Source organism: Dendrobates tinctorius, unplaced genomic scaffold, assembly GCF_039654945.1.
Source record: "Dendrobates tinctorius isolate UK_male_01 unplaced genomic scaffold, ASM3965494v1 ptg000144l, whole genome shotgun sequence".
Taxonomy (NCBI): Eukaryota; Metazoa; Chordata; class Amphibia; order Anura; family Dendrobatidae; genus Dendrobates; species Dendrobates tinctorius.
Window position 1 is genome coordinate 3,420,480 of NW_027361811.1, and position 14,088 is coordinate 3,434,567.

A 14,088-nucleotide genomic window follows, 5' to 3' on the forward strand; every position below is an offset into this window, starting at 1 on the left:
GAATCTTAAAACTAACTTATATGCTACCGGGGACAGGGCGGGAACGCTTCTAGCTCGCAGAGTTCGTAAACGGGAGGTCGTGTCACGAATTGACCACATATTGGATGAGCAAGGTAGAGCCCTTAGGAACCCACGGGACATAGTGCAAGCCTTTGCTCAATATTACACTGCCCTCTATAATTTAAAAGACGACGCCTCCACCCCTCAACCTGACCAAACATTTATTGATGCATACTTAGATTCTGTTAATTTGCCATGTATTACCATTGACCAATTAAATTATTTATAAACACCTCCTTCGCGGCTGCAAAAATTCAGCAGGCGATTAAACAGACTAAACTTCATACAGCCCCAGGCCTGGATGGCTTAACGAATGATTATTATAGGACCTTTCTCAGCAATTAACACCATATCTACAGCGTCTGTTCACACACTGGAGAGATGCTGGTACTGTGATGGCCCCTAATTTAGAGGCCACTATTTCCACTATACCAAAACCGGGGAAATCACTCACACATCCCGGAGATTTCAGACCCATTGCTTTGTTAAATTCAGATGTCAAACTGTTTACTAAAATCATAGCATCTAGACTGAAACTAATTATACCGACTATAGTGTCACCAGATCAGGTGGGCTTTGTTGCAGGACGGGAGACGAAGGATGGCATACGACGTATGTTGAATTTGATTAAAATATCTGAGCTGTCTGGCCAACCAAGTGCATTCCTGTCACTTGATGCTGAAAAAGCTTTTGACAGGGTGCACTGGGGATATTTAAGAGCAGTCCTGAAGAAATTTGGACTGTCGGGCCCTATATTATCCGCAATCTGTGCCATGTACTCGACCCCCTGCGCCAGGGTTTTGACGTCTGGCTTCTTGTCCGGCCCGTTCCAGATCACGAACGGTACGAGACAGGGGTGCCCGCTCTCGCCTGTTATTTTTGCGCTGTGCATGGAGCCGCTTGCCGAGCGCATTAGAATGTCGGCGGGCATTTATGGGATTAGGGTTGGACAGGTGGAGCACAAAGTCGGTCTATACGCCGATGATGTCATTCTATCCTGTGTAAATTTAGAATCTTTGTTTTCTGCGATTATTTGTGAACTTGGGGAATTTAGCAAGGTCTCATACTATAAACTGAACCCCACAAAATCCCTGTTGTTTCCGGTGGCGGTTCCTTGTGCGGTAAAGACAAGGCTGGAGGCCATTTTTCCGTTTAAGTGGATGAGAGAGGGTATTCCATATTTGGGCATTACACTGACGGGTTCTGAGCAGATTGTGGATAGGAACTTTACTAATTTGGAAATACAGCTTAAGAAACAATTGGAGCAGCTTCATGCTGTCCAGACCTCCTGGATTGCAAGGATTAATGCCTTTAAGATGATTGTCCTACCTAAAATATTGTACCTACTCCGGTGCAAACCAATGATAATCCCTAAAAAAAGAATTCTAAGATTACAAACTATGGCATATAGTTATATTTGGTCATATAAAAAGTCTAGGATCTCCAGGGCCCTAATGTATTTCCCGTATAAAAAAGGGGGACTGGGGGTACCAAACTTGTTAAAGTACCATAAAGCCGCTATAATGACGGGACTGAGAGACTGGTGGCAAGCGGACAGAGACCATAAATGGCTTCAAATAGAAAATTATTATGCTACCACCAAGTCTACCCGATATATTTTGGAGGCTGAAGCTATTAAAACTACTAAATATTCCCCACTTTTGCCAACTATGAAAGCTGCGCTACATCATTGGAGGACAGTGGTCCCATCTCTTATTAAACTATCACGCCACTCCATATCGTTAAAGCCCCTTGAGATGCATATTCCATACCTTAATCTTCAGTCATGGGTTGCTGCCGGAATTATGCGTCTGGGAGACCTAGTGGGGAGTGGTGGGTTAATCCCGTTTGACCAACTGGCTGCTGAGTTTCCGGCCACCCGGAGGTGTTTTTACCAATACCTACAAATACGTCATATGTTGCATAATTCACCGGACTCGGTTTTTTTCAATTCACAACTAAATAACACAGTTAACGGTTATTTTCTGCTGCCTGATTCTGGCCCGAGAGGTATCACATTATTATATAGAGCCCTGAATGACCCGCCGGATAATACAAAACTGCCCTATATGATCAGGTGGGAGCGGGATCTGGGTTTTTTCTCCGAACCTGTTGACAGGGAGGAAGGATTGTGTGAAGTTGTACGGGTCTCTTCATGTGTGAACCATCTGGAGCAGTTGAAAAAGACGCACCTGAGATGGTACCAGTTCCCGGTCCGAACGGCACATTTTGGAGCTGGTGGGTCTGGTGAATGCTGGGTGTGGGATGAGGGGTACTCTTGAGCATACTTGGTGGTCCTGTCCAGTGCTCCAGCCTTGGTGGAGGGGTGTTGATTTATTGATCTCACAAGTCTTGGGTATCCAGATGACTCTGACCCCAAGCCAGGCCATTTTACACATTGGCTTGAACGAAATTCCTCATATTCTTAGAGGTACGCTGTCACATATTTTGATAGCTGCTAGAGTGTTGACAGCGGCTAGATGGAAAGATCCCACCCCCCCAGAGGTTGCAGGACTAATTGATAGAATTAACACTCACTGCCAGCTTGAACTAGCACTAGCTCACTCGATGACCGCCATAATAAAAAGACAGAACATTTGGCACCCCTGGATACATAGTAGACACTCCACGGTTGCCCCGCTCCAGCCTGCTTAGCCGTATATAATTAAGCTGCCGGATATTAGATATTGGATGTTGTTTGTTTTCTTTCCTTTTTGGAATATATTACTGTACTGCAGAACACTGAGACTTATTATGTGTACTTGCTGTTACACATAGTTCTATCAATGCCACTAATGCCTGTTCCTCCCCTCACCCCTTCCCCTCCCCCCCTTCCTTTCCTGTTTTTCATTTGTAGGTCCCCACTTTCTGCTCCTTATTTTCTTCTCTCGTTCCCCTAGTTTCATATATATGGTGGTTGTAACTATGGTTGTCATTGTTTTGACTTGTTTTCTTGTTCAACCTCAATAAAAATAATTGAGAAAAAAAAAAAAAAAAAAGAAAAAAAGAGTACTAGCTTGGACCATGCAAAATTTTCACACATTGGTTGTCGGGGACCCAGGCAATTTCAGAAAAAGCAAGTTGGTCAAATGTAAATGTATTTCATGAGTTGATGAACACAAACAGGTATTTATATATGTAGATTGGTAATACAATAAATTGTTTTGATAAGTAGATGCCAAAAAATGTTTACCGGTTGAGCTGCCACCTGCAGGTCATTGTGTCTTTCTGCAGGTTTATGAAAATGAATATTTTAACTGTATTTAGTGATAAAATCGTGGATGTGTAATTTGTTTGGCTGTTTTCTTGCTGAAGGGGGCAAGATTACCTTTCCAATGGTGTATCGTGTGTGTGTGTGTGTGTGTGTGTGTGGGGGGGCGAAGTAATCCCCGAAAAAGCAGTGCATGTACACAAATGTGTTGGTAGTGTGCCTTGGGTTACTGTGGTGCCACCTGGAGGCCATTTTTCCTTACTGCAGGTTTATGAAAATTAATGTTTAAACTGCATTTTGTGATCAAATCGTGGATGTGTAGTTTGATTGGCTATTTTCTTGCTGAAGGGGGCAAGTTTACCTTTCAAATGGTGTATCATTTGTGTGTGTGGATGCAGTATGAACGGGGATACAAAGTAATCACCGAAAAACAGTGTTTAGAAATAATAGAATAGATATAGAACTAAATAAGAAATGTAAAAAATTAACAAGCTAGCAAAGTTATCTAAAGAGAAATAAATCGCCAATGACATGAAAATAAATCCCCAAATTTGTTCTAAATACATCAATGCCAAAAAGAAAAAAAATGATGGTATCGGCCCTTAAAAGATGACAATAACAAGAAAATCACAGAGTATAAAGAAAAGGCTGAGATATTAAAAAGGCATTTTTCATCCGTGTTCACCAATAAACTGTCTGTTACAGGGATAATTCAACGAGGCAAAAATCAAAATTCACCTCCTGATATAACTAGTTTAACATAAAAAGGAATACATCTACGTCTGAGCAATATAAACATTGACAAATCCCCCGGCCCAGATGGCATTCATCCACGGATACTGAGAGAATTGAGCTCAATAATTGAAAGACCACTGTATCTCATATTCTTAGACTCTCTTGTTACAGCTGTGGTGCCACAGGATTTCAGGATGGCCTAAAACAAAGATAATACTGATATATAAAAAGGAAATTAGGTGGATTCAGGCAACTACTGTCCGATAAGCCTGACATCAGTAGTGCACAAAATTTTTGAGGGCATTATATGAGATGATCTGCAGAAATATATTGTAGATAATAATATAATAACTGACAACCAGCATGGATACATGAAGAATAAGTGGTGTCTGACATGCTGGGTTTCTATTAGGAGTTAAGTTCAAATCTGGATGTTGGTAATGCGGCTGATGTGATTTATCTGGACTTTGCAAAGACATATTACACAGTTCTACATAATAGCCTTATACTGAAGCTACAGAAGCAATGACTGGGGGAAACTATATGCAGATGGGTAAGGAATTGGCTAAATGACAGGAAACAAAGATTTCTCATAAATGGTACGTTCTCTAAATGGGATATAGTCAGCAGTGAGGACCGCAGGGATCTGTGCTAGGTCCGATACCTTTTAACCTCTTTATTGTGGATGGGACTGAGAGTAAAGTGTCAGTCTTTGCTGATGACACAAAACTTTGTAGGATATTAAAATCTGACCTTGACATTACAATATTACAAAACGATCTGAATAAGATGTCTGAATGGGCAAACACTGGGCAAATGAGATTTAATGTAGTTAAATGTAAAGCAATGCACCTAGGACGGAGTAATCTTATTGCTTCACATACATTACATAGGAGTATACTCAGGACTACAGAACAGGAGACGGACTTGGAGATTCTCATTACAAGTAAGCTGAGCAGCAGTACTCAATGTCAAGCAACAGCCGCAAAAGCAAACAAGATTTTAGGATGTATAAAAAGAGAGATAAAATCCTGCGATGCTAATGTATTATTACCCTTTATAAATCACTTGTGAGGCCACGTCTAGAATATGGGATACAGTTTTGGGCTTCACATTTTAATAAGGATATTCAGAAGTTAGAGTCCATTCAAAGACGGGCAACTAGGTTATTACAATGGATGGAAGGCCTCTCAAATAAGGAGAGGTTGGAAAGTTGGGATTGTTTAGCTTAGAAAAAAAAACACCCCAGAGGGGATCTCATTTACATGTAGAAATATGTGTGGCCTGTACAAAACACTGGCACATTACTTATTTCTTCCAAAGATAGTACTGAGGACTAGGGAGGCACTCATTACGGGTGGATAAAAGGCGATTCCGGCAGCTAAACAGGAAAAGATTATTTTCAGTTAGAGTAGTCAGACTGTGGAATGCTCTACCACAAGAGGTAATAATGGCACACACTGTAACAGCTTTAAAAAAGGGCTGGACAATTTCCATTATACATATAACATTGCGGGTTATAGTAAAATTAGTGACAAAATGTACAATTGGTGGAGAAAGGTTGAACTTGATGGACCTAGGTCTTTTTTCAACCTACATAACTATGTAACTCATCTTCACACTATATACTCACCTTTAATGCCTAATTCACTGATGCCCATGTCCCCTGGAAAAAGAGAAAAATAATAAACAACCATAACCCTCGCCTGACTGGCGTGAAGATAATCCATGCTGTCCCAGTGTCTTTATTTCATTTGAAGTATTTTATACTGGCTGTATCTTTTTTACAATTTAACTATGAGGTTAGTAATTATAGAAGCCTCTCCATTACTAACTCCTGGGTTTGATGTCAGCTGTCAATACAAATGCTCCCATCAGCAGTGCCTGCTGTTGCTGATAACAATAAATACATACCAGAAATGATGTAATACAACAAAGTACATATTCCCTAACAAAGGACACTCTCAAAAAATTGCAGACAATGAATGAAGACCATAGAGAGTTTAAATATCCTTATACTATAATTGTATGGATTAACCTCAAAAGAATGTATATACATACATAATATATATATATATTTTTTTTTTATTAAAGACTTCTTATGTCAAATGGTACAAGGTTAAATTTATTAATTAATAAATACACATAATCAAGACAGTAAAGATGTGAATAAATCCATATACCACATTATATACTGTAAAAAACAGGTTGACAGCAGTGCAACCATGGAGAAATGGAGGGAAAATAGTATGAAAGAAAAATTAAGGAAACCCTAAACACCTGGGTCAGAATTTATGTTACAATATATATTGCTCAGTGCAAAAAATATATATGGTAAGGTTGCCCCACAAAAATTCCTGAAATAGGAAAAGAGGTAGTATCAAAGAATTTTGGCAATTCCAATCCTTTCAGTCATAACATAATCAAACTGCTCTCCGAAGAAGCAATAGCGCACGTTGGGGCTTCAGTGCAACGGTCAGGCATACTAATCATGGGTAAGAGGCTTTTCCACCATCCTTTTACATGCACATGTGGCGTTTTGTAATTGCACAATAGTCTTTTTAATACTTGTTGCATGTGTGGCAACCATATGCCGCATCACTATCACACATACCGGCGCCTGTGAATCAGCAGTACTCTTTGCGCTGTTCCCCGGCGCCGGGTGCTGAAGGCAGGTTTTATCACTGTCCCCTGCTCACGTTGCGATCACTGCTAGTAGGGGACAATGTTGAGAGTTGTATTCAACTGATATCAGTGAGAGCAGGTGGTGGCTGACGACAGTATTCACCAGCTGCCGAGCTATAAATAAATAAATGATGTGGGGATCCCCTGTATTTTTGATAACTAGCCAGGCAAAACTGACAGCTGCGGGCTGCAATCCCCTGCTGTTACCTTAAGCATTGCAATGCTAAAGACGCCCCTCCCTCCTAGGGAAGACGCCCCTCCCTCCTCCTCCACACGGCGTGCCATGGACTCATAAGTGTAAGATCTTATTTTAATCCACTTTATTTTGTAATTGTCTGTATATACTGTATTTTGTCTTTTTTTGTACAACTTTGTATATTTTTGTAAACACTGTCTATCCTTTCTGGAGTAAATATATAAATTTACTAGTTTTGTTTCTCCTTGCTGTTTAATGTACCGCCACGACCTCTGCGCTAATTAAGCTACTGTGTAGGTTGGCTCCTGACTTGATATTGATTTTAATGTAGAACAAGAAGCTGGTGGCAGCACAGTGTTCTGGGGATTTGGGAGACTGGCAGTGACGGAACGATGGTTTTATGTGTTTTACCCACCCTGGGACTGAGGACATACATACCGCCCTCGCTGCAGAGTGCCCAATAGTCAGTACACAGCAAGGCAGCCTTTCTGGCGACTACTTATCCTAGGTGTAGTTCCCTGACTGACCTGAGGGTAAGGGGGGGAGCCAGAGAGCTGCAAGTTCCAAATCCGGAACTGAAGGTGGAAACAAAAGTTGTGGGTGGTTATATGACCCACGACCACTAATAAATACTAAATTTGTGACAATTGGTGGGATATAATAAATCCCTGACAATTGGGGGCAACCCCACACCCCCAGTCCATGACAATTTGTAATTGATTTATTTTTTCATCAGTGTAAATTACTAATGAAAGACTAACTAAACACCGATGAACAACAGTCCGTGATTTTGCATACCAGAAAAATCACTATCATCTGAATGAGGCCCAATAGAGTAATTTACAGCAAAATCTGCAAGTGAAATAAAGACATGCACATTTATATGTAGCACACATGGCCTTCTAAATGTGACTGGGAACTAATAAGTAATTGTTCATGTGCAAGGGAAATGTTCCTTTAATAAAATTCCTGAAAATGACAAGTGCCTAAATGCTGCTAAATGGAAAGCACAATTGGAATACACATTGAAGACAGATATTGTCTCCTATAAAGAATAACCGTTATGGAACTTTACAATCAATAGGTCCAGACTTTCTGTCTCTGCAGATCATTTGAAATAGTCTTAATATTATGTGCCATGGTGTTCTTCCTGTATTGATATTGCAATGTCTAAATTATCCAGTGAGGCTATTGTTATTAATATTGTGTTGTTTACTACTGAGCTGTGGTTCCGTTAAAATATGTCAGCTTTATTTTTATCCTGCCCTTTCCATTTATTAGTTCTAACAAACTACTCTAAGATATTGAATTGAAATCTGTGTCAATTATGTTGCACTCAGAAACTAAATTGCCATAACAAAACACAATATTGTCTAGAACAATATAATGAATGTTGAATTATGGAATCCCAGTGCGATTATTACTTTTTTCTTTCATATTTGTTTAGTATGTAGCTCCATTGCTCTCAGAATGTGTAAGAGGTAGGAAAGGGTATAGAAAATAGCATGTTACCAAAAGTCATAATATTATAAAGGCTATGGACACCTTTGATGTAGAAATGAGTGGCTACCTCTAGATATAAAATTGCACTAAGTTTCAGTCTGCAATCTTCATTCTTTCATTAATTTTCAAACCACCTTATATCCAATTCAGAGCATATCTTAACCCCTTAATAGAATTCCCATAGTCAAAAAGTCATAAAAAATATATATATCCTCAGGCAAAAAATTTTTAGGACTGTTGTAAATATACAGTTCAGCGCCACAGGGGCAAAATGAGAGCATATAAGAGGAAAGATGCACAAAAACTCATACAAATATAAAAGTACTTTATTGACTCAATTAGACAAAAAACATGACATAAAACTATTAAAAAGCAGGTGAACCAAAACAATCAGATGGTGAGCCAAGAATGTAGCACCACAGCCTTACAGGAGATTTTACTGCAATAGCAGCATGTCAGTTAATACATAGTACATAGGCAAAATATAGCCCCAATGTAAACATAACCTATCAAGTAAGTGCTAAAGTGCATATACTACCAACACAAGGAGAGCCTGAACATGTTGCCCGCACCTAAATGTATAATGCTAGACTGCAGAGTTAGAAAACATGATTCACATGTATGTATATCTGTGACGTCATGCACCCTCATCTCTTGGACCTGTGGTGTAGAGACCACTGTGTCCGCTAGGGGGCGCTGTGTGGATGTCTGAGGAGAGAGGAGGAATGGCAGAATCATGAATGACCATTATGTATCTCAAGGTGGGTGGCCTTGAGATGGAGACTGATGTGTGTGTTGATAAGCAGTGACACTGCTGACGTGTTGTGTCAGTGTATCAGGGAGAAGTCTCCAGGTAGCTGGGGAGACGTGCGGCCCCAGTTACCTACAAACCCACCCAGGGGAAGTGTTTAAGGATGCTATTGCAATGTGTGTGTGAATGGTTCAAGGACCTGTGATGAGGTCATAGCCATGTGACCCAGTGGGCGTGGCTACGGACCATATAAGGTGGCCAGGGTAGGTCACATGTGGTGAAGGCAGGGACCAGGTTGGTCGATTGTGAAAGGGCTCGCTGGGAGATGTGTCTACTGGCTAACAGCATGTGGAGTGGCTGTGTGTAATGGCTGCACGTGCCTGATGACTTCCTGGAGGGAATGGATGTCTGCAGCATGGAGAAACAGCCATGAGGAAACCATGACGTGGGTGAGATAACTATGAGGATGAAAAGCCTGTGTATGCCAACCTGTGTGACCACAGGGAGGACAGAGAGAAGCTCTGTCAATGACGCTATGCTGATATGAACGTTATGTTGCTTGCTTTGGTTTACTGCATAAATAAACCGCATGGACTATAATGGTTTTATGGAAAACCCGTGCCGGATCTGGTTTTGTGGCGGCTAAGTGAGAATCCCCTATGTGAATGACAGCGCTACCTCACAGACCCTAAAGTCAGCTGCCGGGAAGCGTGGGAAAGGTGAGTGTTTATTGTTTTTATCCCTATGTATTGAACAACAGTAATGCATGCAGGATGGGGGAGCAAATACCTAATACATGGGGGACATGTATCAGGATAGGGGACATATACTAGGATTGGGGGAGCATATACCAGTATGGGGGACAGATACCAGAATGGGGAGAGCATATACCAGGATGGAAGAGCACATACTAGGATGGGGGAGCATATACCTGGATGTGGAACCATATACCTGGATGGGGGAGCATATTCAAGGATGTAGGGACATGTACCAGGATGAGGGGACATATAACAGGATGGTAGAGCATATACCAGGATGGGGGAGCTGTTATGAATGAGTCACTGGAGGAGGAGAAAACAAAAATACAAGCTAAGTCCAGAAAACCGGAGAGGTTGGTAGCTATCGAATTGCAGACTCCTGATCCTATTCACCACAACTAACAGTAGCCGTGGGGGGTTCCTACGGTGCCCTAGACCCCTCGTCACAGCCGGAGAACTACATAAGCCTAAAGAAAGAAAGGGGAAATCTAAACTGCCCCAGAGCAGACCCCAAAGCAATAGACAGCCCCCAACATGTATTGTCGGTGAAAAACAGATGAAAACACAAACACAGACAGAAAGACAGGCTGAGCAAACGATGGGGCCCAACTAACTAGATAGGACAGGACAGAAAAGATGCTGGCTGCAATCCGCAAAAAACCCTACAAAAATCTCCCAACCGTCTGATAGGAAAAAAAGGCCCTGAAGTCGCTAGACTTCAAAATCACTATATCAGCACGCAGGTATATTCTGAACACAGAGCAAAGAGATCAACTGATCAGAGACAAAAATGGAATTCAGCCAGTCCCAACCAGGACTGGCTGAATATAAACACTAAGGAAACCAGACAAAATCTCATGGAATAATAGCAGGGCAAAAACTTAGCTTTTAGTAGACAGGAACTAAAACTGGATGCCAGAGCTCAGAGCAGAAAGGATCACCAGCAAACCCTGCAGGGCGTCGGCTGCCTTTTATCCACTCAGAAATTCCAGATGTCCAATCACACTCCGCTTGATCAGATGACACGTTCTTCCCATCCCAATCAATTTCACTACCTGTCTTCACCAGCAGAGGGAGTTCATCAGACATCAAAGGTGAAGGGGAAAATGAACTCACAACAGGGAGCACATACTAGGATGGGGGAGCATATACCAGACTGGAAAAATATACAAGGATGGGGATATATACAAAGATAGAGGGCATATTCCAGGATAGGGGGGCATATAACAGGATGGAGGGACATATACCAAAATGGGGAGCATGTACCAGGATGGAGCATATTCCTCAATGAAAGAGCATATATCAGGATGGGGGAGCATATACCAGGATAAGGGGAGTATATACCAGGATGGGGGCATATACCAGGATGGAGGGAGCATATACCAGGATGGGGGAGCATATACCAGGATGGGGGAGCATATATCTGGATGGTGGAGCATATACCTCGATGCGGACCATATACCAGGCTGGGGGGCATATACCAGGATGGAGGGACATATACCAGAATGGAGGGACATATTCCAGAATTGTGGAGCATATACCAGGATGGTGGAGCATATATCTTAATGGGGGAGCATATACCTGGATGAGAGACCATGTACCAGGATGGAGGTACATATACCAGGATGGTGGAGTATATACCAGGATGGGGACATATACAAGGATAGGGACATATACAAAGATTGGGGGGCATATACCAGGATGGCAGAGCATATAGCAGGATGGGGAGCATATACTAGGATGGCGAGCATATACCTGGACGGGTGAGCATATATCTGGATGGGTGAGCATATACCAGGATGGGGGGATTATATACGAGGATGGGGGAGCATATATCTGCAGATTGTTATCCCTGCTCCTATCTGTAGCTGCACTTTATTGCCCCTGCCTGCTCTCTGCTGCTCACGCCTGCTCTCTGTATGAGTGTTTTCTTCTTAAACAAAAGACACTGTATATGTGAATTCTCAGCCACAGTGTCTTCAAAATTTAAAAATGTACCAATAAAAATGCATGCCACCCAGGCATAGAACAGATTCAATAGCTAGTATATATACACTGCTCAAAAAAAAATAAAGGGAACACTTAAACAACAGTAAATCAAACTTTTGTGAAATCAAACTGTCCACTTAGTAAGCAACACTGGTTGACAATCAATTTCACATGCTGTTGTGCAAATGGAATAGACAACAGATTGAAATTATTGGCAATTATCAAGACACCTTCAATAAAGGAGTGGTTCTGCAGGTGGGGACCACAGACCACATCTCAGTACCAATGCTTTCTGGCTGATGTTTTGGTCACTTTTGAATGGTGGTTGTGCTATCACACTTGTGGTAGCATGAGACGGACTCTACAACCCACACAAGTGGCTCAGGTAGTGCAGCTCATCCAGGATGGCACATCAATGCAAGCTGTGGCAAGAATGTTTGCTGCTTCTGTCAGCGTAGTGTCCAGAGGCTGGAGGTGCTACCAGGAGACAGACCAGTACACCAGGAGACATGGAGGGGGCCGTAGGAGGGTAACAACCCAGCAGCAGGACCGCTACCTCTGCCTTTGTGCAAGGAGGAGCAGGAGGAGCACTGCAAGAGCCCTGCAAAATGACCTCCAGCAGGCCACAAATGTGCATGTGTCTGCACAAATGGTTAAAAACTGACTCCATGCGGATGGTCTGAGGGCCTGACGTCCACAGTTGGGGGTTGTGCTCACAGCCCAACACCATGCAGGACACTTGGCATTTGCCACAAAACACCAGGATTGGCAAATTCTCCACTGGCGCCCTGTGCTCTTCACAGATGAAAGCAGGTTCACATTGAGCACATGTGACGGACCTGACAGAGTCTGGAGTTGCCGTGGAGAGCAATCTGCTGCCTGCAACATCCTTCAGCATGACCGCTTTGGCAGTGGGTCAGTAATAATGTGGGGTGACATTTCTTTGGAGGGCCGCACAGCCCTCCATGTGCTCGTCAGAGGTAGCCTGACTGCCATTAGGTACCAAGATGAGATCCTCAGACCCCTAGTGAGACCATATGCTGGTGCGGTTGGCCCTGGGTTCCTCCTAATGCAGGACAATGCCAGACCTCATGTGGCTGGAGTGTGTCAGCAGTCCCTGCAAGATGAAGGCACTGAAGCTATGGACTGGCCCTCCCATTCCCCAGACCTGAATCTGACTGAGCACATCTGGGACATCAGGTCTTGCTCCATCCACCAACGTCACATTGCACCACAGACTGTCTAAGAGTTGGCGGATGCTTTAGTCCAGGTCTGGGAGGAGATCCCTCAGGAGACCATCCGCCGCCTCATCAGGAGCATGCCCAGGCGTTGTACAGTAGGGAAGTCATACAGGCATATGGAGGCCACACACAATACTGAGCATCTTTTCCTTTTCATGAGACATTTCCTCTGAAGTGGGATCAGCCTGTAATTTGATTTTCCACTTTGATTTTGAGTACCATTCCAAATCCAGACCTCCATGGGATATTCATTTTGATTCACATTGATAATTGTTATGTTTTATTGTTCTGAACACATTCCACTATGCAATGAAAAAAAATTTGCAACTGGAATATTTCATTCACAGTTATGTAGGATGTGGTATTTTAGTGTTCTCTTTATTTTTTTGAGCAGTGTGTATATATTATACATATATACACTCACTGGCCACTTTATTAGGTACACCTGTCCAACTGTGTGTTAAGACTTAATTTCTAATCAGCCAATCACATGGCGGCAACTCAGTGCATTTAGGCATGTAGACATGGTCAAGACAATCTCCTGCAGTTCAAACCGAGCATCAGTATGGGGAAGAAAGGTGATTTGAGTGCCTTTGAACGTGGCAAGATTGTTGGTGCCAGAAGGGCTGGTCTGAGTATTTCAGAAACTGCTGATCTACTGGGATTTTCACGCACAACCATCTCTAGGGTTTACAGAGAATGGTCCGAAAAAGAAAAAAAATCCAGTGAGCGGCAGTTCTGTGGCCGGAAATGCCTTGTTGATGCCAGAGGTCAGAGGAGAATGGGCATACTGGTTCGAGCTGATAGAAAGGCAACAGTGACTCAAATTGCCACCCGTTACAACCAAGGTAGGCAGAAGAGCATCTCTGAACGCACAGTGCGTCGAACTTTGAGGCAGATGGGCTACAGCAGCAGAAGACCACACTGGGTACCACTCCTCTCAGCTAAGAACAGGCATC

The 14,088-nt window shown here is 42.6% G+C and overlaps 1 protein-coding gene across 17 annotated transcripts in view; it reads right to left on the reverse strand.

Moving 5' to 3' along the window:
- Nucleotides 1-14,088, reverse strand: part of AOPEP (aminopeptidase O (putative)) — a 767,795-nt gene that overhangs the window by 174,542 nt on the left and 579,165 nt on the right. The window contains exons 13-14 of one of the 17 annotated variants that reach the window (XM_073545979.1): nucleotides 5,640-5,672; nucleotides 3,936-4,205 (exon numbers count right to left, since the gene is read on the reverse strand). The exons of 15 other annotated variants lie outside the window; for them this stretch is intronic. In XM_073545979.1, the coding sequence (XP_073402080.1) occupies nucleotides 5,649-5,672 (24 nt within the window). In that variant the 3' untranslated portion in view covers nucleotides 3,936-4,205; nucleotides 5,640-5,648. Of the gene's footprint in view, nucleotides 1-3,935; nucleotides 4,206-5,639; nucleotides 5,673-14,088 lie in introns of those variants that run through there. One more of the 17 variants, XM_073545980.1, reaches the window with a different exon arrangement.